The following is a 26,186-nucleotide window of genomic DNA, read 5'->3' as shown; positions in this document are numbered from 1 at the left end:
AGACATTTCTACATTACATCCCTTTATTTCTCGGAAATGTTCCATAGGTAACAAGGTTGCTGCATATATACCCACACATATACTATTACAGTCACATCCAATTCAAAATACAGTACACTTTACTGTTTATTACTTAGTTACTCCTTTCATTGAAGTTTTACTGATAAATGATCATATAGTATCGACATCTCATTTTCTGCTATTGATTCAACGCTTGCTTAATAAAATAGCATGATACTAGTTTTTAATGCAGAAATTTCCAAATTATACATAAGGTACAAACACTTTAAAACAGAATAATTAATTATCATATCTTTACAATTGTCATTTTAGACAGTATTTGAAACATCCTTCAGCAAACAAACCATAATGTATTCTTAAATTTTACTATAAAACCTACTAAAACTATTGTTTGGATTGATTTATTAATTAAAATGGATCAAGGATTTCATTTAATATTTGCTAGTTACCTCTGACCCAACTTTGTAATGATCTCTTTAGTCAGACAAAATAATAATAAATAAATAAACATAATCTTATAGGTTAATAAAGGTACATAAATCAATTTACAAACTGAAGTAAAGTTCACAGAATAGTTAGAATTAAATAGAGTTGTATTCTTGTTTTTTTTTTTATATCTGGTTATCATTATAATAGACATGATGAAAATTTAGTGAAATTTAGTAATCTACAAAAATTTGCCTATATTAACCTTTTTTAAATTGGATAAACTTGAGTTAATTGTATTGTTTAATAAAAGTACTACAGTGCTAACTGTACCCCTATTTCACATCAAAAGAAGGAAGTCCTTGTTTTGAGACTACAACAAGACTTGCTTTGGAGAAATACAAATTAAAAATCATAAGTATGTTGAATTGCTCTTATTTTCACTCTGATTTTCGTCTTAACAGTTCTCCTTCAGGATTTTAGTGAGAGTTTCTAGTGTGCTGTTTGGATCCAGCAGAGTCACTAGAGGGACATTCACACCTCTATCATTGAAGATACGATTCTGCAGAGTCAAGGCTAACATTGAGTCAATGCCTAAATCAAAAAGATGAACATCATCATTCAGCTCATCCATCTCAACACCATTCGTTTCACTAATCATAAACCTCAAATAATCACGTGGTGAGGATGATGTCATGGGTTGTTCAGGTCTAGAAATGTTCACTTCAGTCTTAATCGTGGCTTCCTCTCCTAATTTGTAAAACCGCAACTTTAGTGGAGTGTTCTGACTGAAAATGTTAATCCATTTGTTTTTGAAATCGAATTTGCATACAACCTGTTGAGGTTTGTTGATCAAGAGGCACTGCTCAAGACTTTCATGGATTTCTGGAATCTCCAAAAGCATAATTCCCTTTTCCTGCAGAAATCTTTGAAGATGGACTTTGTTTAACAAAAGACCAAGATTCAAAGCCCCCCAATTAATAGACTGTCCAGAAAGCCCAATGTTTCTGCGATACTGACAGAAAGTGTCCATGAATGTATTAGCTGCTGCATAATTAGTTTGTGAGGCACTCCCAATGAAGGCAGCAATAGAGGAATAGCACACAAAGTAATCCAGATTGCACTGTATGGTAGCACGGTGAAGGTTAATCACTCCGTTTACTTTTGGCCTCATGACTTTTTCATAAAGAGATTTGTCAAGACGTTCAATCAGTGCATCATGCAGGACAACCGCACTGTGAAACACCCCTTTGATGGGACTGGATGGAAATAGTTTTCCAATGTTAACAATTGTCTGGTCCACTTTCTCAGATACAGAAACATCACATGGCAGAGACTTAATGACAGAGCCCCAATCATTACTGACCTGACTTATCTCTTGTTGCATCTGAGGGTTTGGATTACTTCTAGACAGAATGACAATGTTTCCTCCTCCTTTCTGAGCAATGAACTTTACGGTCTCAAATCCCAACCCCGTAAGACCACCTGTGACAATATAGACAGCATTTTTCTTGAATAGACTCTGTTTGGCCATTACTGGGATGTCAAACAGCTGGTTCTTGTCTTGACTATTAAGGATGATAATGGGTATGATCTGGCATCTAAAGTATGATTCAGATTCTTTTACAGACAGAAGATCAGTGTCTTGAGATTTCACTCTTTGATTGGCTTTTGCATCCAAATATAAGGGCTTTCTGTCCAAGTGCATGGAGTTCAGCCAACGGTAGATTTGTTGCATTTGCATTTGCAGAGACCCTTTTTGCATTATCTGGGACATGAGGAGGGCATGAAAGCGGACTTCCTCATTTGTACCTCGAAATGTTGTAGTATTGAATGGAAATTCTGTCTGGTTGTCATAGACAAGAACAATGTCTTTGATGCCTTCAACACTACTAGCTATTTCAGTGATTTCTACATTAAAAGGAGGTAGAAGAACAGCTCCCACAACCTCACTAAAATCACAAGACAGCTGATTAGCCTGGGTGCTCACTCTGACATTCCAACCTGATCTGTTTGCAATCGTAATTAACACATTCATCAAAGCTGAGTCAGGAACTGTGGAGAAAATACCCAGTTTCCATTTCTGTTTAGCTTTGGGTAAAGACTCATGCAGGATCTCCCAAGCCAGTACCATATAAGAGACACAAGGCACGTCTTTCAGGAATGAAAGCTTTTTTGCTTTACAGCAAACAGATGCTGGGAGAACTACTTTAGTGGTTGCAGCCACAGGGAAACAAGATACAATGTGATCACCAACTTTAAATTTACTGACATTTTTACCCACAGATGTGACCGTGCCACTGAAGTCAAGGGCCAAGAGCTTATGGTTTTCATTTGTGTGCTTGTTCCAGTACAATGTCTTACCATGATTCAGGTCAGAAATGCTGACTGGAAAGTAATCTGATGAATGAATACAGATTTTACTGAGATGAAGCTCAATATTTTTTCCTTGAATCGGTTCAATGGAATTATCCATTTCAGTTGCAGAGATATTTTTCATTATATATGGGTCAGATGTTTGCAAGATAAAGATTTCTTCATCCAACATGTTGATGTTTCTTGAAGAAATTGCCATGGTTGGCAGAGGTGTGTGGTTGATTTCAGGTTTGAGAATTTTGCCCTCCTTCACTACTAGCTCTGGATATTTGTTACAGGGGTATGATCTGAAGACCTGAACCAGAGCTTTGATGTCTTCAAAAGTATCAGAGCCCATGTCAATCAGCTGGAAGGAATGTTCTGGCAGCTCAGCTACACATGCTCTTATCATGCCCGACAGAACAAACCCAGGATTGATGTAGTTCACTAAGCTCTCAGAGCACCTATAGGTTATTACTTTGATATTGCCTGGAAAATGAAGTGCCCTGAGATATATGATAATCTTTCGGAAAATCTCACAACACCCTGCCACACTGTCCAAGACCTTCTCTGATTCAAGAGAGGTTAGGTCTGCATCACCCCACATGAACAAAATTTCCTGGAAATTTTTCTTTACATCTGAAATTTTCAGTTTTGACAAAAGAAGTTCAACTCCATCTTGTAACAGTATGTTACTGTTTGATAAAGATACATATCTAGATGTTGGGTCCAAGTACTGTTGCAAAGCTTTACCAAGTCCTACCTGGTCAGAAAAGACCAGTGCCTTAATTGCTGTATCGAATGTGGCAACTTCAGAGACGATGTTGAAATTATTGTGAAAGAAGTACTCCTCGACTACTTGAGAACGACTTCCAAGCATTCTGATCTTTCCATGCCTGAGTTCAACTAACACCCTACCCTGTTTGTTGGCTAAGCAGCCACAAATATCAAACTCATCTTCTCCCATATGTACTGCTCTCAGATATACAACCATCTCCTCTTGCAATGGTTCAAATACAGACAGGCTTCCTATTTGCACAGGATATCCAGGTCTTGCTGATAACCCCCATATAGCTGCAGGAATAAGTTGCATGATGTAATCCAAGACCACAGGGTGAAGGTGATAGTCATGTAATTGAGGCAGTAATTCTTTTGGGACACTCACAATAGATATAGCCTCTCTAAGTTCTTCCCCAAAATAAACATCTGCATGATTTCTGAAGATAGATCCATACTCAAATCCTGCTTGAATTAAATACTTGTAGAGTTCTTCAGTTGTCATGTGGGATGTGCATCTTTTGAAAATACAGTCTAATGAAAGCAACTGTACTTCAGGTCTTCTACCTGGTTTTGTTTCGACTGTGCCAAATGCATAGACTGCAGAAGTAGACTGTATTTTGAAGTTACATGTGTTATCAGCCATATGGTCAGAATGATGCAGCTTAACTTTTAAATCTGGTGCATTCTGGGTGAAAACGAATGGATTCTGGAATGTTATGCTGAGCTGCAGAGAACTTAGTGGGACTTTAGGCTTTGCATATGCCATGTAAGTTGCTAAACCCAACTCTGCATAAAATGACCCGGGAAAGATGGCAACTCCTCTGTGCTTGTGATGCTGCAAAAAGGCCACTGATTCAGAGGATAAATCACAGCTAAACATTGAACTGTCTGTACCAATTTGTGTAACTACTGGATGGTTGCCAGTAGGACTGATCAACTGTGCATTAGGAGGAAAGACATCTCTCTTCACATCATCAAACTGGTAACGTGGGTAGGAAATTGGTTCAGTCTCAAAACCTTTGTAGAACACTTCCCAGTCTACTTTGATCCCAAGCTCAAACAGTTTGGAAACAACAGCAAGCATGGTCTCATGATCTTTATTAGGCTGCACTGAGGGAATCACAGTGAAGTCATTTCCCAGAGTCTCAGTGATGTACCTCTGCAAAGATCTTCTTGGACCAATTTCAACAAATATCACACTCCTTTTGTTTTTGGCTGCAGACCTTACAGATTGTTCAAATTCAACTGTCTCCCTGATATTCTTTGCCCAGTATTCACCAGTAATAAAATCTGAGGAAGACAAACTAACACCTGTCACTGTTGAGAACAATTCTGTCTCCAAATTATGTGCCTGCAATGAGCCTATACTCTGTTCAACTTTGGATAAAATGGGATCCATCTTATGACTGTGGAATGCTGCAGGTACATCTAAAATGCGAAGGAACAAATCTTTTCCTCTGGCCGAGTTGCTCAAATTCTGTTGCAGCCTGTCAATGTCATCTGCATCTCCTGAGAGTGTGCAAGACTGGGGGCTGTTATAAGCAGCCAGAGAAACCCTTCCTGAATAAGATGGAAGGATTGTCAAGATTTCAGAAACAGCCATATTACTGACTGCCAGCATCTTTCCTCCCATCACAGTGCTTTGCAAAGAACTGCGATAGTGGATGACTTTCACTGCATCTTCAAGTGACAGCAAACCAGAGCAATGAGCTGCAGCAACTTCTCCAATAGAGTGCCCCAAAACAGCATCAGGAGTGATGCCCCAGTGTTTCAGAAGTTTGACAGCAGCAACCTGAATAGCAAACAGAAGAGGCTGGACAATTATTGGATCAGACGGCTCTGTACTTTTTTCAGATTCATTTTCTAGCATCTCTATCAGATTCAAACGTCTATAGCTTTGCAACAAAGTTTCAATCTTAACGATTTCCTCTCTGAAAACTGGCTCTTGTTTTAGGAGCTGTTTGCACATACCCTGATATGTAACACCATTGCCGCAAAACACAAAAACTAGCTTGGAGTCTGTCTTGGACGGTGCAAACTTTTTCTCCACAGCAGCAGTAAGTTTCACTTGCAGATCTTCCAATGTTGATATTTGAAATACTTTCCTATATTTGTGTATCAAGTGACTTCTTCTACATGCAGATGTGTACAGTAAAGACTGTAGATCTGATATTTTTCCTTTGCTGATCTGTTCTGTCGTATCTTTAATTATATTTTTCATGGATTTTTCTGATGCGGCAGAGACTACAAAATACTGATGGGATTTGCTGATCTGCTGAGCTTTTGGCTTTTTTGACTGCACATATTGTCTGACAATTGCATGTGCATTTGTTCCACCAAACCCAAAGTTATTGATTCCTGCACACCTCCCTGATCTGTAGTCACTGATCCATTTTTCTGCTATGGTTGGGATTTTGATATTGAGCGATTCAATGTCTATGCTGGAGTTTTCCACTGAGTAAAACAATGATGGCACTATGGTTTCGTGCTGCATCATCAAAACAACCTTTATGAGCCCCGCAACACCTGCAGCAGATTCTGTGTGTCCAATATTGCCTTTAACAGAACCAATGGTAAGTGGCCCTGACTTTTGAGGTCTTGCTTTGGCAATGACTTTTGAAATGCTACCTGCCTCTATTGGATCTCCAATTGGAGTTCCAGTCCCATGAGTCTCAATGTACTGAACATTAGTCAGATCAGTCTCTGTTGAGTAGATTTTTCTGAGCAACTCCTCCTGCTGTACCATGGATGGTTTGGTGATTGGACTAACGGTGTGGCCATCTTGATTTACTGCAGTTTTGCTGATAATACCCCAAATATGATCATGGTCTTCCAAAGCCTGTCAAAATACAGACAACATATGGGTGTTTCTTGCAGTAGTTTATCATTAGGTACATTGCTTTCAATGTGTTGTGTTTATATGAGTCCAACTTTTTATTTACTTTTTTCAGAGGCTTTAATAAAACGACACCACATCCTTCACCTCTGCCATATCCATCTGCTTTGCTGCTGAAAGGTTTACAAGTTCCATCAGAAGAGATTAATTTTGCCTTGGAGAGAGTCACAAAAACGGTCGGCTCCAGTATAATGGTTGCACCACCACACAAGGCCATATCACAATCTCCTGTTGAATACAGATAACCACACAACTAAGGGGGTTAAGAGGAGCCTAAGGGCTGATAACTTGTTTAATTATTTCAAAGGCAAAACATACTTAAAACATGAAGCATGTAATGTAATTTCCACAGTACTGTATATTATTACACATACAATATACATTATTTGGATTCTTAAAATGTGAAAATCTATTCATCCACATGGTTTACATACATATATTTTTGAATACTACCTTGTTTTATGGCTTGACAAGCTAAGTGGAGGGCGACGAGGGATGAGGAACAGGCACAGTCAATGGTCAGTGAAGGACCAGTGAAGTTGAAGATGTATGAGATGCGATTGGCAGCTATGCTTATTGCAGAGCCAGTGCCTGTTGTGTGGTCTATGTATTTCGGATTATTCCTCACATTTGCCAGCTCAAAGTCTCTGTTCATGAGTCCTGAAAAAAAGCAAACAAAAAAAACATGTTAGCTGGTGATATGCTTTTGTCCATAGTCACTTATTGTATTCATATTACAAGGCAACCTAAGGTTAAGTGCTTTGCTCAAAGCAACAATAGTTGAAGTTAGATCCCTTTTTTGAATAGGGGGAAAAACTGAGGAAATGTATGTGCTGAGCTGGATGTGCTGCTGTCTTCCTTCCCCGAGGAAGGCACCCCACTTGTAGTCTTTGGTGACTTCAACATTCATCTCGAAAAGCCGTATGCAACAGACTTCATCTCTCTCCTAGTCTCTTTCGATCTCAAACGACTCATCACTACAGGTACTCACAAATCAGGCAACCAACTGGACCTGGTTTACACTCGCAACTGCATCACTGACAACATTCTGGTGAGACCTCTCCATGTTTCAGATCATTTCCTCATTACTTTCCGTCTACAACTTCCTACCCCTGCACCACCAACCCCCCCCCCCCACCAGTCAATTTCAGATGAAACCTGCACTCACTTTCTCTCTCCCATCTTTCATCTGCCGTGTCATCTTTCTCTTCCCTCACCCTTACAATTTTCATCTCTGGAAGTGAATACTGCAACGGATACCCGGAAAACTATGCTCCAACCTAACTTCTTCTCTAGACAATATCTGCCCTCTCTCCTCCAGGCCTGCCCATGCAACTCCCTTTAACCCTTGGTTATCTGAGGTTCTTCGTGAACACTGGACCGAACTCAGAGCAGCGGAGAGAAAATGGTGCAAATTAAAACACACATCTGACCTGAGCATGTATCAATCTCTCCTCTCTTCCTTTCTGTTGATGTTCATACCACAAAATCTTCATATTTCCACAACAAGATCAACAGCTCCTCCAACACACGATCACTCTTCAAGACATTCAACTATCTCCTCTGTCCACCAACACCACCCAACTCCTCTTTAACTGCTGATGATTTTGCTAAATCCTTTACCAACAAAACAACATTTATCATCAGTCAGTTCTCAATTTCACACACAGAGGAACCCAAGTAACTCCACTGCTTAAAAAACCCAACACTAAAAACATAATTTGTAGAAAATTACAGACCTATCTCTCTCCTTTCATTCATTGCAAAGACATTTCAAAGGGCTCTTTTCAACCACGTATGTCCTTGTCTCTGAACAACTAGCTAGATGTCAACCAATCTGGCTTCAAAAAAGGGTATTCAACTGAGACTGCATTACTGTTTGTCACAGAAACCCTACGGATTGCAAAAGCTGCTTCCAAATACTCAGTTTTCATTCTCTGGATCTCTATATAAACTTCTTCTCTCCAGTCACACCTTCTACAAGCCATCTCTCCCACACTTCTACCAGCACTCACTAGGGCTGTCAAAATTGCTCAAAAATGACGTTCGAATATTCTCCCTAAAAAACCCACGAATATTCAAACTATTCGAATATCTGGTTGCCCATTTTTTCAACGACGTTAACGACGTTTAACGACGCATTACGTCAATAACATGACAAATTAATATAAAGAGACATAACTACTTCTATAGGTAGTCTATTTAAGTTTAAACATATTTGACAACGTATATTACATACACAAAACGAGTAAATCAAGAGACATCAAAATGATATGGTACCTCGGTTACATTGCTTGACAAAACTCCCTGAAGCCTGCTCCATCCACGACACTGATCAGTCTCATGTCCTTACAAATGAACAAAATTAATTTCTCCGTTATGACCTCTTGTTGTGTTGCAGACAAATAGCTTGTGGCGGGCGATGCAAAGTAAGTTTTTAGACGTGACTGTTTAGCTGGAGTTCCACACATTGTGGTCTTGTACACACTGCAAACTTTCAGGAGTGACAACCGCATTTAAATGTGAAAATATGATGATTGACACGGAGATAACCATAGCAACGGTCTGTCATCTCACGTGCTTATCACTCACAGCTTTGATGAAAATCATTTAACAGCATTATGTTTCGCAATAAACCTCCGTCGTGTCGTTGTGTATTGTACGCATTTGTGAGGCTGTGCGCGCTCTTGCAGTGTTGCCAGGTCCTCGTCTTTTTTGTACTCACATACCATTTTAGCGCTTAACCGTTTATTGCTTTTGGCTCATGAAGCGATCAAGTTTTTGGTGTTGTTAAAATGTGAAGGTGCCAGTCCCAATATTATGATCTTTGAGGTAAAGCGTTTGGATTTATTTTGGTTTATTATTGGATTTTTCTTGTTCGCTGTTTTTTTAGTGCAAGATCTGGCAACACTAGTCAGCAAACGCTTGTACCTCTGTCATTCTCTGTACCGCGCAAACAGAAGACTTTTCCCCCTTGTAATAATTTATTTCTTCAGAAGAGAGACCTGTCATGTCCATGATGCACGTTTAAACACTTTATTAACTAGTTGTTCATTTCAGTTATGTAGGCTACACACTATGCAAAGTTTCTGTAAACGCGGTTGTCACTGCAGTTTGCGGGAGTTAATGCGGTTGTAGAATGCGATTGTCAGTCCCGTAAATTACTGAAGTGTGTGTGTGTACAGAACAGGATTAAGCATTAAAAGTTGAAGTGACAAACAAATTAATATGCAGTGTGTACAAGATGCCATGCTCATTTGGGTGCACATTTTCGAGATGTGACATGACATCATGTTGCTAGTGGTCGAATGGTATGCTAACAACTTTATCTCACGGCTCAACAATTTTACCTTCTACCGACCAAAATCCAAAGTACTTCCAGACATAGATTTTTAGATGTTTGGGGGTTAATATCGCTTTCTCTGCTGCGGTCGACTTTCTGCCATCTTCCATGCAAGACGCGTCAACTTTTAACAGTGACAGACAGTGTGACTACTGTGACCTGTCCCTGAACCAGGCGCATTAGTGCGCCCACTTACAAAGCAGACAGCCACGCCTCTACTACCGCGGGCTTTAAAAAAATTTATTCTAATTTATTCGAATATTAATTTTGATAATCGAAATTCGTTTTGTTTTTTAGCTATTCGAATATATATTCGAATTTAGAATATTCGTTGACAGCCCTAGTACTCACACACATCATCAACTCATCCCTCCATACTGGAACTTTCCCTACTGCATTCAAGCAGGCTTGGGTAACTCCACTGCCTAAAAAAACAATAATATTTGGTTTCTCCTACCACTGCTATGCTGATGACACACAGCTCTTTCTCTCATTTCAACCAGATGATCCCACAGTAGCTGCTGTAGATGAAGGAAAATCACCTGCAGCTTAACCTGGCAAAGACTGAGCTTCTCGTCCTCCCTGCCAATCCGTCTCTACAGCACGACTTCACTATCCAGCTAGATTCATCATCAATCACCCCTTCAAGGTCGGTCAGAAATCTTGGAGTAATACTGAATGACCAGCTGACCTTCACAGATCACATTTCAAAGACAGCTTGATCATGCAGGTTTGCACTGCACAACATCAGGAAGATCAGGCCTTTACTAACTGAGCATGCAACACAACTTCTCGTCCAGGCCCTGGTCATCTCTAGGCTTAACTACTGCAATGCTCTTCCGGCTGGATTTCCATCATGTGCAACTAAACCTCTACAAATGATTCAGAATACTGCAGCTCGTCTTGTCTTCAATGAGCCCAAAAGAGCCCACGTCACTCCTCTGTTCATCTCTCTGCACTGGCTACCTCTTGCTGCTTGCATGAAGTTCAAGGCATTGACACTTGCTTACAGATCTATCACAGACTCAGCTCCCTCCTACTTTCACACACTCCTACGAGCCTACATCCCTACCAGAAGCTACGATCGGTCAACAAGCGACGTCTCATGGTTCCATCACAGGGAGCCACAAAATCACTTTCCAGAACATTCTCATTCACAGTTCCATGCTGGTGGAATGCTCTCCCCACCCTCATCTGGAATGCAGAATCCCTGGCAACATTCAAAAGACAACTGAAAACCCATCTCTTCTGTGGGCAATTAACCTCATAAAAAAAGTTTCCTTTAAATACTCGCTTATTTGGCTTATGCTACTCTGAACAATGCCTGAACTTCGTATTTTGAGCACTTCTTGCGCTGTTTTTGTCTATTCACGATGACTCGCTTAATTTAGTCCTAATTTGTAAGTCACTTTGGATAAATGTGATTGCTAAATGACTAAATGTAAATGTGCTATTTAGCAATGAATCTTAACCAGAGGTTGCTCCGAAGGTACTTCCCATGCAGTTAGTGCATATCATTTTTTACTCCGATTAAAGACATCAAAAGTAACTTTATTATGTATCTTATATAAGCTTATATATTACCCAAAAATACTCCTGTGCGCGTTCCACTGGCCTTTTCCATTGGTATCCCAGCATCCTCTAGGGCCCTGTAGGCGCACTGCAACAACAGTTTGTGCTGAGGGTCCATGGTGATTGTTTCAGTATTAGTGATGCCGAAGAACTTGTTGTCAAACTCATTCAAGCTACAGAGAATAAAAGGTTATTGCTTTTTGGAGTTCAGATCCTACAAACGCCCTGTCCCAAATGGCACACTCCAGACTTGTGGTCCTCCTCAGAGTCCACACTTTGATGACATCACGTAGTCCAGACTTTAGGGACCCTTGATGCGAGTCCACGTGGGTGCACCGGTGTCGTATTTTGGGACAGACTCGAGCATCACACCGGAAATAGGTAGAGAAGTTGCCCGTCAGTGTGAACTCCTCCCTTCCGTCGTCTGATTGGTCTGATTGCCCTTTCGCAAGGACTTCTGGGTTGGCAAAGTGCGCGAAGCCTGCTGCAGTGCGGGCTTCGCTGAAGACCGCATCAAGGGGGTAAAGGAGGCGCTGATGAGCACACTTCAAAGCGTAAAAATGACAGATGGGACACCCTACGGACTCGTAGACTAGCGAGAACGCGCAATTTAAGGCCACGAGACCGAAAGTCCACATGAAGTGCGCCATTTGGGACAGGGCCAAAGATAGTTCACATAAAAAGGACAAATCCATCATCACTCATCCTCACATGATGATATTCCAAACCTGTATGACTTATTTTCTTCAGCAGAACATGATGAGACTTTGAAGATTAGTGTGCTTATACAAAAATTGCTTATAAATATCTCATTATGCTATATTATCACCCAAAATTGGATTCAATCTTTTTGTCAACTTGTTCTCTTTCAATAAGGACTGTTTTTTATTTCTATTTGCATCTGATTGTTCGCAGGCCTCTAATTTTCTAATCTAAGATTCTTATCTAATTTTTTTATGTAAAAAAAGCTTTATTTAAGAATAATTTTAAAAATATTAAATACAATATGAAGAACAATTGCCCTGTTTATAACACAAGTGTGCTATTATGTTTAACTAGGGTGCAGGACCCTTATTTTTAATGAATTATTAAGTGTTACTGAGATAATAAATATAATAGTTCCATGGGTGCGCTAGCAATTTTGGACCCTATGAAAGAATAGGAGGACGGGCCCCCTACCATTCCCATTTATCAAACCTACGAAACATCTACTTAACATCTTCGCTGTCTATCATGTTGAAAAAGTTTGGTGTGAATCATATAAACTTGCTAGGAGGTAGTACTAATTAAAATCATTAAAATCAAAATAGCCAACTACCTGTTGGTTGGAGCAAAAGACTGTAAATTAGAAAGTCATAAGTTCTTGTTATGAGGGCACATGCATGAATTGAAGATTTACCCATCGATGAGCGCTGCTTTTGCAGTGTGTGTCTTCCCTGCCTTATTCTCGTCTGGATCGTACCATTGAGAGAGCTTAAACCTGTCATCTGGGATCTGAACTGTACAGTTCTCCCCATGAAGGAGGACTCGCCAGAAGTTTTCAAGCCCCTCGCCTAAAATAGAGGAGAACATACAATGTAAATACTATTATAGCCAAAATCATAACATGAACAAATAATGAAAATTGTTAACAGTTACCTCCAGGAAAATGGCATCCAATGCCAACAACAGCCATTTCTACATCATCATCCATCATGTTTCATGTGTCATGTGTGATTTACAATCTATAGACAGAAAAAATAAAAAATGAGGCAGTTAACTTAACATTTATTATAACAATTAATATTATAGCTTTCTTCTTTATACATTTTTTCAGCAGTCCTGTATAATGTAGAGACAATCTGAACATTGGATAAAATGTGGAATCTGATTTTAAATATAGCTAAGGTCAGAGGCGTCATGCCCATTCAAACTGAGGGGGCACCTGCCCCCTTGGTTTTTTTGAGCCAATGGATTTTGCATCCAACCTCAAAATCAAATAAGCGTCCATTAATCTGTTATTTGACTTTTAATCTGTTAATATGCACAATATTATACATTCTGTGCTGCATCCTTGTCACTTTTCGGAGATTTTCGCAGTTTTGATCGTGTTTTGATCATGTTACATTACTTTTATTCTGGCGGCAGCTGGCGCTGCAGTCAGAGCGCAGTCGCAGACGTCATCAGTGTCTGGGCGCGCTCACGAGCTCTCTGCTGTTGCTGGCTTGCTGCTGCATTTGGCTATCTGAGGAATTAAAACGTGTTAGAAACGCTCACAACATTTCCAAACCCCAGTACGGTAATGTGCAGTTAACCTCCTCTGTGTAGAAAATGTATGGTTTTAAATGTGACCGTCTCAACGTTATATTAGCAGAGATTCATCTTCTTGGCACAACGCCAAAGTTCGCCAAAGTTCACGCGGGCGCGGAATCTCACATGCTCACATGAGGTAAAATTTAATGCAAAAATCCGTTCCTCTAATAATTTTATCTAAAAATATTTTTTTAAATCATTATTGAACATTAAAATCAATCACGTGGCTATAGCTTATGTCATTTTCGTTGTTTATATACTTTATGGATTTAAAATTACATTAATTTTATATGATAATGTAGTTGTTGTGCAAAATGCATTAATGACACAATTAAACAAGCCATTAAGACTTAAATAAAACATGCCGTTTCAGATGTGAATATGATGCAAATGTGTCATTATTCCGATTGAATAGTATTTGATATGAAAGTTAGTCAACACTTTTATTTTGGAGGTTTTTGCATGAAAGCAGGGGTTTTCAGATTGTTAGAAATGTAAGTGCCATGGAAAAGACTGAAAGCTCTATAATATTTCGTTTGATGTCTGTGTATGCACAAATTTCTGTGAGCTGTTGACACTGTGCCCCCTTAAAAAAAATTGGTGCATGACGCCCCTGGCTAAGGTTAAAAAACTTTTTCTAAAAGTAGATATATATTCCACTGTATATGAAATAATATTTTTATAACTTCTTGCATTTATTGTTTTATGAAAATGTATAATATATTTTTATATAAAAATACATATTATATATTGCGGCATAGATTTAATCAAAAACCAAACCATACTGTACCAAACCGCAGCAGGCTGAAAACATGAGGGCAGACATTGAAGATGCGTCACGCTAAGCCATTGCACATGATGGGATATCTTTATTTCTCTCTTTCACGAGTTTAGAAAACACAAGCACTTACTTTTGATGTACTTCATAAAATGTGCAAAGATACTTCAGACAGACAGTGCAACCACGAAGAAGATGATGACGATCAACAAAAAGTTTCTCCCCATGCCCACCCTGCAGCCATGATCCAAAACAGGTGAGCACACACACATACTAATACAGACACCACACCCCTGGATGCCACCCATAGTAAGCAATGACGTCACAATGCAGGTGCAAATGTCACAAGCCAGGGGCTGGCTGCTAGTGGTTAAGCCACGCCCCTTCTCAATTCCCACCTCGAGGAGGTCCCCAAAACCAACCCAATGACCAAACAACAACGAGGAACAGGTAAGTATAAAAAAAATATTCTTTATTTATTTAAATATTTAAAAGGTACTGGAAATTTGGGGAAAGGGGAATTAAAAAACTAATGTCCGGCTCTGCCCTCCAGGGGGCCACGAGCAAGTGAGTGCCAGGGGGTGGGGGTTGCGTCGGGGAACGGGCTCCCGCCTCTAGTTCCCTCTATCCGTGGCGCACTCCTCTTCCTTCCTGGAGGCAGAATAGATCAAAGTCAGTGTTGGTATAGACTCTTTCTTATCCGTGTACCTGTAGCTAGCTCGAGGCGGTTCACCGCCTATCTCACACAGCTCCTTGCTTGTCGACTCACTCTCCTTCCCTGTTCCCTCTTTCTCCACAGACTACAGCCGGGACACGAGGACACGGTGGATCGACCTCAAAGGGTTCTCTCACCTCTTCACCGACTGCAGCTTTTGGTAAGTATGGGTTTCCTTCCTTGCTCGTTCCTTTAACACTCACACTGGTTCTCTCTCCTCCCCCACAGATGACTGCTGGGACACAAAGGCACAATGAATCGGTTTCCAATGGTCCTCTCACCTCTGCGCTGACTACAGCTTTGGGTAGGTATGGCTCTCTTCACAGTGCGGTATCTCAGCGTTCACGCTGGCTCTTTCTCTCTCTCTCCACGGATGACTGCTGGGACACAAAGGCACAATGAATCGGTTTCCAATGGTTCTCTCACCTCTGCGCTGACTACAGCTTTGGGTAGGTATGGCTCTCTTCACAGTTCAGTATCTCAGCGTTCACGCTGGCTCTCTCTCTCTCTCTCCACAGATGACTGCTGGGACACAAAGGCACAATGAATCGGTTTCCAATGGTTCTCTCACCTCTGCGCTGACTACAGCTATGGGTAGGTATGGCTCTCTTCACAGTTCGGTATCTCAGTGCTCACGCTGGCTCTCTCTCTCTCTCTCCACGGATGACTACTGGGACACAAAGGCACAATGAATCGGTTTCCAATGATTCTCTCACCTCTGCGCTGACTACAGCTTTGGGTAGGTATGGCTCTCTGCACAGCTCTCACAACACACTCCTCTTCCCTGTTGATTTAGCAGCTTTAACAGGTCATATATTATTTAACAGGGTGGCGGACTTACGATAGCTGGCTACGCGATGCGTCAGCTGGACAGTGGTTTCCTATGTGACGCCGGGGGCCAAAACCCTCTCGGCGAGCTCGATGGTCTACAGAGGGGCGAGAACGTCACGCCGGCACACCGGGTCGAGCGCTGCCCTTTCCTCGAGACCCGTTGGTCAATCGAAAACTGGACCGGGGCGCCCTTTCGTCGAGACCTCGGGGCGGCGGATCGCCTTCGCCTCAAACTCTGTGATGATGAAAAGACACAGGTAAGGTAGCAATATTATAGGTAATACTCACACACCGTCCATAGCACAGTTCTTCACCGCCACTCCTAAACTCAAGTCCGCCGAGCGTTTGGCTGGGACAATACTTCGAGATGCCACTCCGTGATTTTAAGACTGAAACACTCTCACAGCATATTCATATACAGGTCTTACTCTAGGACCGTTCTTCCTCTTCGTCGTCTCAAGAACGAGTGACTGGAGGCGGGGGTACGTCAGACAAGACAACAGCAATCTCACTGCAATACACAGCATTACACAGCACCACTTCAAGTGAAAATTTCTACATCCAAGACTCACCCACCACGCTCAGTGCACACAATAGACGCCCGTCTTCCTTTACTTCGCTCTGGACGAAAATATGGAGATGGTAACTCGGCCTAGTGTTTGGTTTCGTCACTGGAGCTGTTTCAGCACAAAGACCCTTCGGCTCACCCACCGCGCTGGTTCAGGGGTAGGGCCACCCACTCTCTTTCGGAAACACTCAAAGAGACATACAGGTCAAATACATGCACAACACTTCCATAAGGAGACTCCGTTACTCACAACTGCTGCACTTTCTTCGTCCCACGTTCCCCAAGATTGATCTCACACTGCTAGGACTCCAGATGCATAGACAGGGTGGTTTTCAGCCACCAACACCACTTTTCCACAAACGTATACTCACAATGGTGCGTCTTTCCTTCCTTCGTTTCTTTCATCCAAGGTCAGTATTCGTTTAATTCTTCTACCTATAAGGTCTTCGGTATCTTCATCAATGTAAGTCTATAATCCAAACGAGAGAGAGAGCAACTACAGCAACCCAAAATAGCGTACCCGGTGAGCCCAACTCAGCGCTACGATACACACCAACAACAGGGATAATAAGCACACAAACTGTCGTTTAAACTGCTCTAAAATACTCTCCTGAGTGTTGCCATCGTCCAATCACCCGGCGCTCCTCTTAATGACTCTCAGCTGTATGTAATTTGGCTGATTACAGCATTCGCGACGCTACCGGATGTCTGGTGTTTTCTCTTACCGGTCCGGGCGGAAACATCCGGGCGGAACCAAACTTTCCCAATTTTTGGTTCCGCCTAAAAGATCGTCACTCCTGTGACATCCTCCCCCGCCAATGCATTCTAGTCCCTAGAATGCCTCGGCGTTGTCCACTCACCGTACCGGGCAGGGGGGCGTCCTCGGCTCTCCCGTTGGGAGCGTCTCACGGGTGCATCGGGTTCGACTGGCTCGGGTACTACCTCTGGTTGCATCTGGGCCGCCGGAGGTTCAACCGGCTCAGGTGCCAACTCAGGCGGTATCCGGGCCACTGGGGGTTCAGCTGGCTCGGGTGCTATTTCTGGCTGCCCCTGGGCGGCCGGGGGTAGCGCCGCCACGGGTCGACCTGGTACCACAGCCCATCCTTCCATCCAGGGGGCCGCCGGCACTGGCTCTGTGGGCCCCTCTATCACCGTCTCGGGGTAATTCGGACAGGGGCGAAGCATGTTCCGATGTACTACACGTTCGGGGCCAGGTTTTCCCTCGGGCCGGATGGTGTACACCGGCTGTCCCGGTCTCTGCTGCTTGCAAACCACATACGGGATAGCCTCCCAGCGATCGCTTAGCTTTCCCTTTCCTTGCCGCCGGTTATCCCTCGCCAGGACCCTCTCACCTGGTAACAGGGGGGCATCTCGAGCCGTCCGATCATACAATCGTTTGTTCCTTTCTCCTGCCATCTGTATCTTCCTAGAAACTTGTTCGTACGCAAAGTGTAAGCGCTGGTGATGGCGCCCCACCCACTCCGTCACACTCACTTCTTCCCGGTCTGCTGCTACTCCCAGGACCAGGTCAGTGGGCATCCGCACGTGCCTGCCGAACATCAGGTAAGTAGGGGCATACCCCGTCGTGCTATGAACACTGTTGTTATATGCTTGCAAAAGGTTTGGTAAAGCACTCACCCAATCGCTCTGCTGTCGTTGATCTAAGGTCCCCAGTAGCCCCAATAGGGTCTGATTGAACCTCTCACAGCTTCCGTTCCCCTGGGGATGGTACGACGTGGTGTGGGTTTTGGTACATCCATACAACTGGCATAACTCACGGATTACCTTGGATTCAAAATTTGCCCCCTGGTCGGAGTGCAGAAACTCGGGACATCCAAATGTCTGGAACACATTTCGCCATAGAGCTGTGGCGGTGGTGTTGGCGGTCTGATCGAGCGTCGGGACTGCCCAGGCGTATTTGGTAAATAGGTCAGTGATTACCAGAATATTTTGATAACGGTCCTGAGGGCGGCCCAGCGTCAGGAAGTCCATTGCCATTATGTGGAGGGGGGCTTTCGCGTGGATGGGTACCATCGGTGCTCGGGCCTCTCGTCTAGATTTAAACAGCATGCACCGGGGGCAAGCTTGAATTAAGTTGTGCACAGACGCCTCCAATCCCGGCCAGTAGAAGAATCTACGCAGTAGGGATACGGTCCTCTCCTGTCCCTGGTGTCCCAACTGGTCATGATAGGCTGAGACCAATGCGTTTACCTGGTTGGCAGGCACCACGATCTGGCACACTTCCTCGCCCACTTTCGGATCGCGGGTCTTCCTACAGAGCACCCCCTCCTGTAGCTCCAGCTTCTCCCACTGTCCCAGTAACTTCTTCCCAGTCTCTGTCTGGGCTAGCCTTTCCGCCGGCGTGGGCCGTCGGCCCTGCTCTACCCACGTCTTCACCTGACACACGTCCCGGTCCTGGGCCTGCCTCTCTATCCACCGGCGGGGGTCCCACCCCCAATTCCCTGGTGCGGCTTCCTGCTGGCCTCCTGGCGCCTCCACAGCCCCTATCATGTAGCCCTCCTCACGGCTATTCTCCCTTTGATACCCCTGGCGTCTGGGGCTCTTTCCCTCGGGCAGTCTTGAGAGGACGTCCGCGTTCGTATGCTCTCGTCCAGGCCGATACTGCAGCTTGTAATCGAAGTTGGCCAGCTGAGCCACCCATCGCTGTTCCACGGCCCCCAGCTTCGCCGTCTGTAAATGTACTAGAGGGTTGTTATCTGTGATGACTGTTACCTTAGCTCCCCAAAGGTAGTCCTTGAACTTTTCGCTCAGGGCCCACTTCAGGGCCAGCAGTTCCAGCTTGAAGGAGCTGTAATTTGCGTCGTTCCTCTCTGCCGGATGGAGACTCCGGCTCGCATAAGCGATCACCCGCTCGGTTCCTTCTTGCCGTTGGGCCAATACTGCCCCCAATCCCAGGTTGCTCGCGTCTGTATATAAGACAAAAGGTTCAGAAAAGTCAGCATACGCCAAGATGGGGGCCTGTAACAACTCCTGCTTCAGCCTCTGAAAAGCCATCGCACAATCATGGTCCCAGTTAATAGAGGGCGATCCACAGCCCCGGCTTCGTCCCGTGCCAACCAGCAACTGGTTAAGGGGCTTGGCAATCTTCGAGAAATCCTTAATAAATCGCCTATAATATCCCACGAACCCCAGAAAGGATCGTACTTGCCTCACAGTCTTAGGCGCGTCCCAATCCTTCACTGCCGAGACTTTCTCGGGGTCCACGGCCACCCCCGCTGCGCTGACCACATGGCCCAGGAACTTCACTTCTCGCCGCAGCAGGTGGCATTTGTCCGGCTGCAGCTTCAGCCCGTACCTTTCCATGGCTCGGAAGACTTCCTCTAGGTGCCGGAGGTGGGAATCGAAATCTGGGGAATACACAATCACATCATCCAAATATACCAATACTGACCCCATCAACTGACCTCCAAGACAGCGTTGCATCAAGCGTTGGAAGGTGGCCGGAGCGTTGCAGAGCCCGAAGGGCATCCGGTCCCATTCAAATAGTCCGAACGGGGTCGTGAAGGCGGTCTTCTCCCGGTCTGCCTCGGCTACTTGCACCTGCCAATATCCACTGGCCAGATCTAAGGTGGAGTACCAGGCTGACTGCGTGAGGCTAGCAAGGGAGTCTTCGATTCGTGGTAAGGGGAAGGCGTCTTTCTTGGTTACCAGGTTCAGCTTGCGATAGTCCACACAGAACCTCCAGGCTCCCGTCTTCTTTTGTACGAGCACGATGGGGGCCGCCCAGGGACTGCTACTCTCTCGGACAATGCCCCGGCCCAACATGCCCTGCAGGAGTGTACGTACTTCCGCATACAAGGTAGGTGGGATCGGTCGATATCTCTCCCTACTTGGCCCTGCATCCCCAGTGGGGATGTGGTGTTCCACCACCCTGGTGCACCCGTAGTCCTCATCGTGCCTCGCAAACACATGTTGCCACTTCCGAAGGAGTGCCTGCAGTTTCTGTGTCTGTACCTGTCCCAAGTTGTCCCCTTGCAGTGATTCACCCGCTAGGTGTTTTGGCACACCTCTCTCCTGGTTACTCGCCGGGGCATCCAATTGGGTCAGGGCCACCTCGATCACAGTGGGGCACACCTGACGAAAACTGACGTCCCTCTCTTCCCTCACCTGGTGGGGTGTGACCGTCGTCAGCCGGGCCAGTCGTTGATGCCGGTATAGCTGTACTGCATAGGGGTGCTCGTTTCGTACCCTTACCGGGATTCTCCCCCGGTGGACCGCCGCTAGTCCCCGTGCTACCTCCACTTGTGGGCAGTCTGTATGTGGCTCTACCAACACCCACTCCTCTGGGCTCGCTTCTCGAAGGGGCACTCTTGCCCATACGATAGCCTCACTCCTAGGGGGAATAGACAAAGCAAAACGACACATTACTCTTCCCACTTCCTCCCGATCTCTACGCACCTGGTTCATTTGGACCCGACGGCAGTCGGCCACTACACGCTCCCACTTGGGTCTCTCGGTGGGTGAAATCCTCGGACCAGGCCTAGCCTGGAATATCTCCTCCCAGCATTCGGAGAGGACATTCATGCCCAATAGGGCTCGGTGGGCGCCTAAACACCTATCTTCAACAATGATCACACCTTTTTGGGGGACGACTACCCCATGCACTTCAAGATCCGTCAGGCGATAGCCAATGTAGGGGATTTCTAGGCCGTTAGCGCCCTTCAACGTCAGCCAGGGGGCCTCCGTTCCTTGTGTTCCTTCCTGTCCGAATATCTCCTTGGAGAGGCTTTCTGCAAACATCGTTACCTGTGAGCCCGTGTCTACCAGGCACTGAATCCATTTGCCACACACTTTTACTTCTGCCACCGGGCTATGCCCGATCATCTGCTGCCTAGAGCTGTCCCTTCTTCCCGGGTCTTCTCGAGGGGTCCCGGCCACACGACCCACTGTGGCCGGTCGTCCTAAAAACCCCCTTCAGATGCCCTGCGGGGCCCACACTGACGGCTATAATGTCCTGGCTCACCACAACGGTTGCAGATCGGCCGTCCCTGATCATCCCATTCGAAACGAGGCCGAATATAGCGGTTTGGGCGTCCAGGTGGCTCTCGGCTCCTCTCCGAGTATACTCGCTCTCGGGGTGCCGGCCTTGGTTCCTCCCGCGCCCTACCTTGGCGCAGCTCTCCCAACAGAGTTTTAGATAATTCTGACATCTGCTCCCGAACATCCTTCAAAAGTTCTGCTTTCAGAGCCTGCTTCCAATCCGTGCGTTCTGGTTGTGTTGGCACGTTTCCATTTACAGCCGCGCATACTGGGGTCTCACTTACTTCAACCTCATCGCCCTCCAGAGCTAGCGCCTCCTTCCTTAGATCTTCAAATGTGAGGTCGGGGTCTCTCCGAAACTGGACCCTCAGACTCTGTCTCACGGGGCCCTCTTTCATCCCCAGAAGGAATTGGTCGCGCAGCAAGGTCTCTCCGTCACCCAGCCCATGATCACGGCGGGTCTGTAGCCAGGTGAACTGCTCACGCAGTCTCAGGGCAAACGCTCTAATGGGTTGTCGGGGGCCTTGTTTACTATTAAAAAATTGGGAACGGAGGACGGCTACGGGGGTGTGATCACCATATTGCTCGGTGAGAAACTGGAATATGGTTTGGGCATTGGTTCGGACAGCTTCAGGGGCGGCCTGCACTTCTCGCCGCGCCTCTCCCTCTAGGGAGTTCAGCACGAACTGGAGCCGCTGGGCTACACTAAGGCCTTGTAGGTCGGCTAGGTACTCTAACTGGGCCTTCCATTCCGTTAGCCGTACTCCCGACTCTGTCCCTCCATACTTTTGGACCCAAGGGCTGCCCATAAAGACAGGCACCGCACGGGGTTGGGCTGCGGGCCCCGCGTTGTCGGTCATTGGGCTAGTCTGGTTACTCAACTCGAGGTGGGGCCCTGCCGACTACGCCAAAATCTGTCACAAGCCAGGGGCTGGCTGCTAGTGGTTAAGCCACGCCCCTTCTCAATTCCCACCTCGAGGAGGTCCCCAAAACCAACCCAATGACCAAACAACAACGAGGAACAGGTAAGTATAAAAAAAATATTCTTTATTTATTGAAATATTTAAAAGGTACTGGAAATTTGGGGAAAGGGGAATTAAAAAACTAATGTCCGGCTCTGCCCTCCAGGGGGCCACGAGCAAGTGAGTGCCAGGGGGTGGGGGTTGCGTCGGGGAACGGGCTCCCGCCTCTAGTTCCCTCTATCCGTGGCGCACTCCTCTTCCTTCCTGGAGGCAGAATAGATCAAAGTCAGTGTTGGTATAGACTCTTTCTTATCCGTGTACCTGTAGCTAGCTCGAGGCGGTTCACCGCCTATCTCACACAGCTCCTTGCTTGTCGACTCACTCTCCTTCCCTGTTCCCTCTTTCTCCACAGACTACAGCCGGGACACGAGGACACGGTGGATCGACCTCAAAGGGTTCTCTCACCTCTTCACCGACTGCAGCTTTTGGTAAGTATGGGTTTCCTTCCTTGCTCGTTCCTTTAACACTCACACTGGTTCTCTCTCCTCCCCCGCAGATGACTGCTGGGACACAAAGGCACAATGAATCGGTTTCCAATGGTCCTCTCACCTCTGCGCTGACTACAGCTTTGGGTAGGTATGGCTCTCTTCACAGTGCGGTATCTCAGCGTTCACGCTGGCTCTTTCTCTCTCTCTCCACAGATGACTGCTGGGACACAAAGGCACAATGAATCGGTTTCCAATGGTTCTCTCACCTCTGCGCTGACTACAGCTTTGGGTAGGTATGGCTCTCTTCACAGTTCAGTATCTCAGCGTTCACGCTGGCTCTCTCTCTCTCTCTCCACAGATGACTGCTGGGACACAAAGGCACAATGAATCGGTTTCCAATGGTTCTCTCACCTCTGCGCTGACTACAGCTATGGGTAGGTATGGCTCTCTTCACAGTTCGGTATCTCAGTGCTCACGCTGGCTCTCTCTCTCTCTCTCCACGGATGACTACTGGGACACAAAGGCACAATGAATCGGTTTCCAATGATTCTCTCACCTCTGCGCTGACTACAGCTTTGGGTAGGTATGGCTCTCTGCACAGCTCTCACAACACACTCCTCTTCCCTTTTGATTTAGCAGCTTTAACAGGTCATATATTATTTAACAGGGTGGCGGACTTACGATAGCTGGCTACGCGATGCGTCAGCTGGACAGTGGTTTCCTATGTGACGCCGGGGGCCAAAACCCTCTCGGCGAGCTCGTTGGTCTACAGAGGGGCGAGAACGTCACGCCGGCACACCGGGTCGAGCGCTGCCCTTTCCTCGAGACCCGTTGGTCAATCGAAAACTGGACCGGGGCGCCCTTTCGTCGAGACCTCGGGGCGGCGGATCGCCTTCGCCTCAAACTCTGTGATGATGAAAAGACACAGGTAAGGTAGCAATATTATAGGTAATACTCACACACCGTCCATAGCACAGTTCTTCACCGCCACTCCTAAACTCAAGTCCGCCGAGCGTTTGGCTGGGACAATACTTCGAGATGCCACTCCGTGATTTTAAGACTGAAACACTCTCACAGCATATTCATATACAGGTCTTACTCTAGGACCGTTCTTCCTCTTCGTCGTCTCAAGAACGAGTGACTGGAGGCGGGGGTACGTCAGACAAGACAACAGCAATCTCACTGCAATACACAGCATTACACAGCACCACTTCAAGTGAAAATTTCTACATCCAAGACTCACCCACCACGCTCAGTGCACACAATAGACGCCCGTCTTCCTTTACTTCGCTCTGGACGAAAATATGGAGATGGTAACTCGGCCTAGTGTTTGGTTTCGTCACTGGAGCTGTTTCAGCACAAAGACCCTTCGGCTCACCCACCGCGCTGGTTCAGGGGTAGGGCCACCCACTCTCTTTCGGAAACACTCAAAGAGACATACAGGTCAAATACATGCACAACACTTCCATAAGGAGACTCCGTTACTCACAACTGCTGCACTTTCTTCGTCCCACGTTCCCCAAGATTGATCTCACACTGCTAGGACTCCAGATGCATAGACAGGGTGGTTTTCAGCCACCAACACCACTTTTCCACAAACGTATACTCACAATGGTGCGTCTTTCCTTCCTTCGTTTCTTTCATCCAAGGTCAGTATTCGTTTAATTCTTCTACCTATAAGGTCTTCGGTATCTTCATCAATGTAAGTCTATAATCCAAACGAGAGAGAGAGCAACTACAGCAACCCAAAATAGCGTACCCGGTGAGCCCAACTCAGCGCTACGATACACACCAACAACAGGGATAATAAGCACACAAACTGTCGTTTAAACTGCTCTAAAATACTCTCCTGAGTGTTGCCATCGTCCAATCACCCGGCGCTCCTCTTAATGACTCTCAGCTGTATGTAATTTGGCTGATTACAGCGTTCGCGACGCTACCGGATGTCCGGTGTTTTCTCTTACCGGTCCGGGCGGAAACATCCGGGCGGAACCAAACTTTCCCAATTTTTGGTTCCGCCTAAAAGATCGTCACTCCTGTGACACAAATACATGACAGAATAAAAAGAAAGGAAATTATTTCATAGTAATAATTGACCACCACTTACACCTTGTGGGAGACAGACACCAGTAAGACATGCAAAGTGAACTATAAGTCCTTTTTAAGTCCAATGATGTCAAAATTCATGGCTGCTTTATCCAAAGTTCTTCACTGTCCCTCTGCTTCCTGCATTAGGCAGACTTTGGTTATTGGCATGTTCAAAAGGCTGGTTTTAGTTTTGATCCGTGCACTTCCCACTAGTCCATTTTTTGTCCGTAACAGTATCCAAAATCCTTCCTATAATCCAAGTATTATGAGGTGCCATATCATCCACCAACACCACAAGATCTCCTGGAACAAAGTTTCTTTTGGCAGTATTCCACTTCTGGCGCTCCTGAAGTCCAGGAAGACACTCCTTTACCCAGCGCTTCCAGAACAAATCCAACATATACTGCACTTGTTTCCAGCAACGACGAGCATAAACATCCTCCTTCTCAAACAACCCTGGGGACAACAATGGCTTTCCCTTAAGCAGAAGTAGATGGTTGGGGGTCAATGCCTCCAAATCTTGAGGATCTGTTGATGCCTTTGTTAATGGACGGCTATTAACAATCGCTTCAGCCTCACAAAACACTGTCACCAAGCTTTCTTCATCCAGAGTCTGAGTCTTCAAAACAGAGTTTAGCACTTTACGGACTGACCGAATGAACCTTTCCCAAGCACCTCCATGGTGTGATGCTGCTGGGGGATTAAAAACCCATTTCACACTCTTTTATAGCAATGTGTCATTTATGAGGTTGTTTTCAAATTCTCAATGGCCTTCCTCAATTCACGTTCAGCGCCTACGAAGTTAGTTCCATTATCTGAATAGATTTCCAAGACTTGACCACGTCTCGCCACAAACCATCTGAAACCATTGATGAAAGAGTCTGTGTCCAAAGATGAAAGAACTTAAAGGTGTATGGCTCGCATCGCCAAGCATGTAAAGATTAGCCCATACCTCTTGACCACAGCTCTTTCAGGTTTAACATCAAACGGTCCAAAGCAGTCCAAACCAACTCGACTGAAAGGAGGCTGATCAGGAGTTATTCTTCTGCGAGGAAGGTCAGCCATTTTCT

The 26,186-nt window shown here is 45.3% G+C and overlaps 1 protein-coding gene across 2 annotated transcripts in view; it reads right to left on the bottom strand.

The window, feature by feature from the left end:
• Nucleotides 1-691: 691 nt before the first annotated feature.
• LOC135780905 (mycocerosic acid synthase-like polyketide synthase) overlaps nucleotides 692-26,186 on the bottom strand; it is a 30,775-nt gene continuing 5,280 nt past the window's right edge. Inside the window, exons 1-7 of one of the 2 annotated variants that reach the window (XM_065291218.2) lie at nucleotides 14,597-14,671; nucleotides 13,032-13,117; nucleotides 12,793-12,946; nucleotides 11,406-11,566; nucleotides 6,932-7,138; nucleotides 6,525-6,706; nucleotides 692-6,421 (exon numbers count right to left, since the gene is read on the bottom strand). In XM_065291218.2, the coding sequence (XP_065147290.1) occupies nucleotides 905-6,421; nucleotides 6,525-6,706; nucleotides 6,932-7,138; nucleotides 11,406-11,566; nucleotides 12,793-12,946; nucleotides 13,032-13,089 (6,279 nt within the window). In that variant the 5' untranslated portion in view covers nucleotides 13,090-13,117; nucleotides 14,597-14,671 and the 3' untranslated portion in view covers nucleotides 692-904. Of the gene's footprint in view, nucleotides 6,422-6,524; nucleotides 6,707-6,931; nucleotides 7,139-11,405; nucleotides 11,567-12,792; nucleotides 12,947-13,031; nucleotides 13,118-14,596; nucleotides 14,672-26,186 lie in introns of those variants that run through there. The other variant, XM_065291217.2, reaches the window with a different exon arrangement.

Source organism: Paramisgurnus dabryanus, chromosome 23, assembly GCF_030506205.2.
Source record: "Paramisgurnus dabryanus chromosome 23, PD_genome_1.1, whole genome shotgun sequence".
Classification (NCBI taxonomy): Eukaryota; Metazoa; Chordata; class Actinopteri; order Cypriniformes; family Cobitidae; genus Paramisgurnus; species Paramisgurnus dabryanus.
Note: the sequence above shows the minus strand (reverse complement) of the source record. Positions and strands in the feature narration are given on the sequence as shown.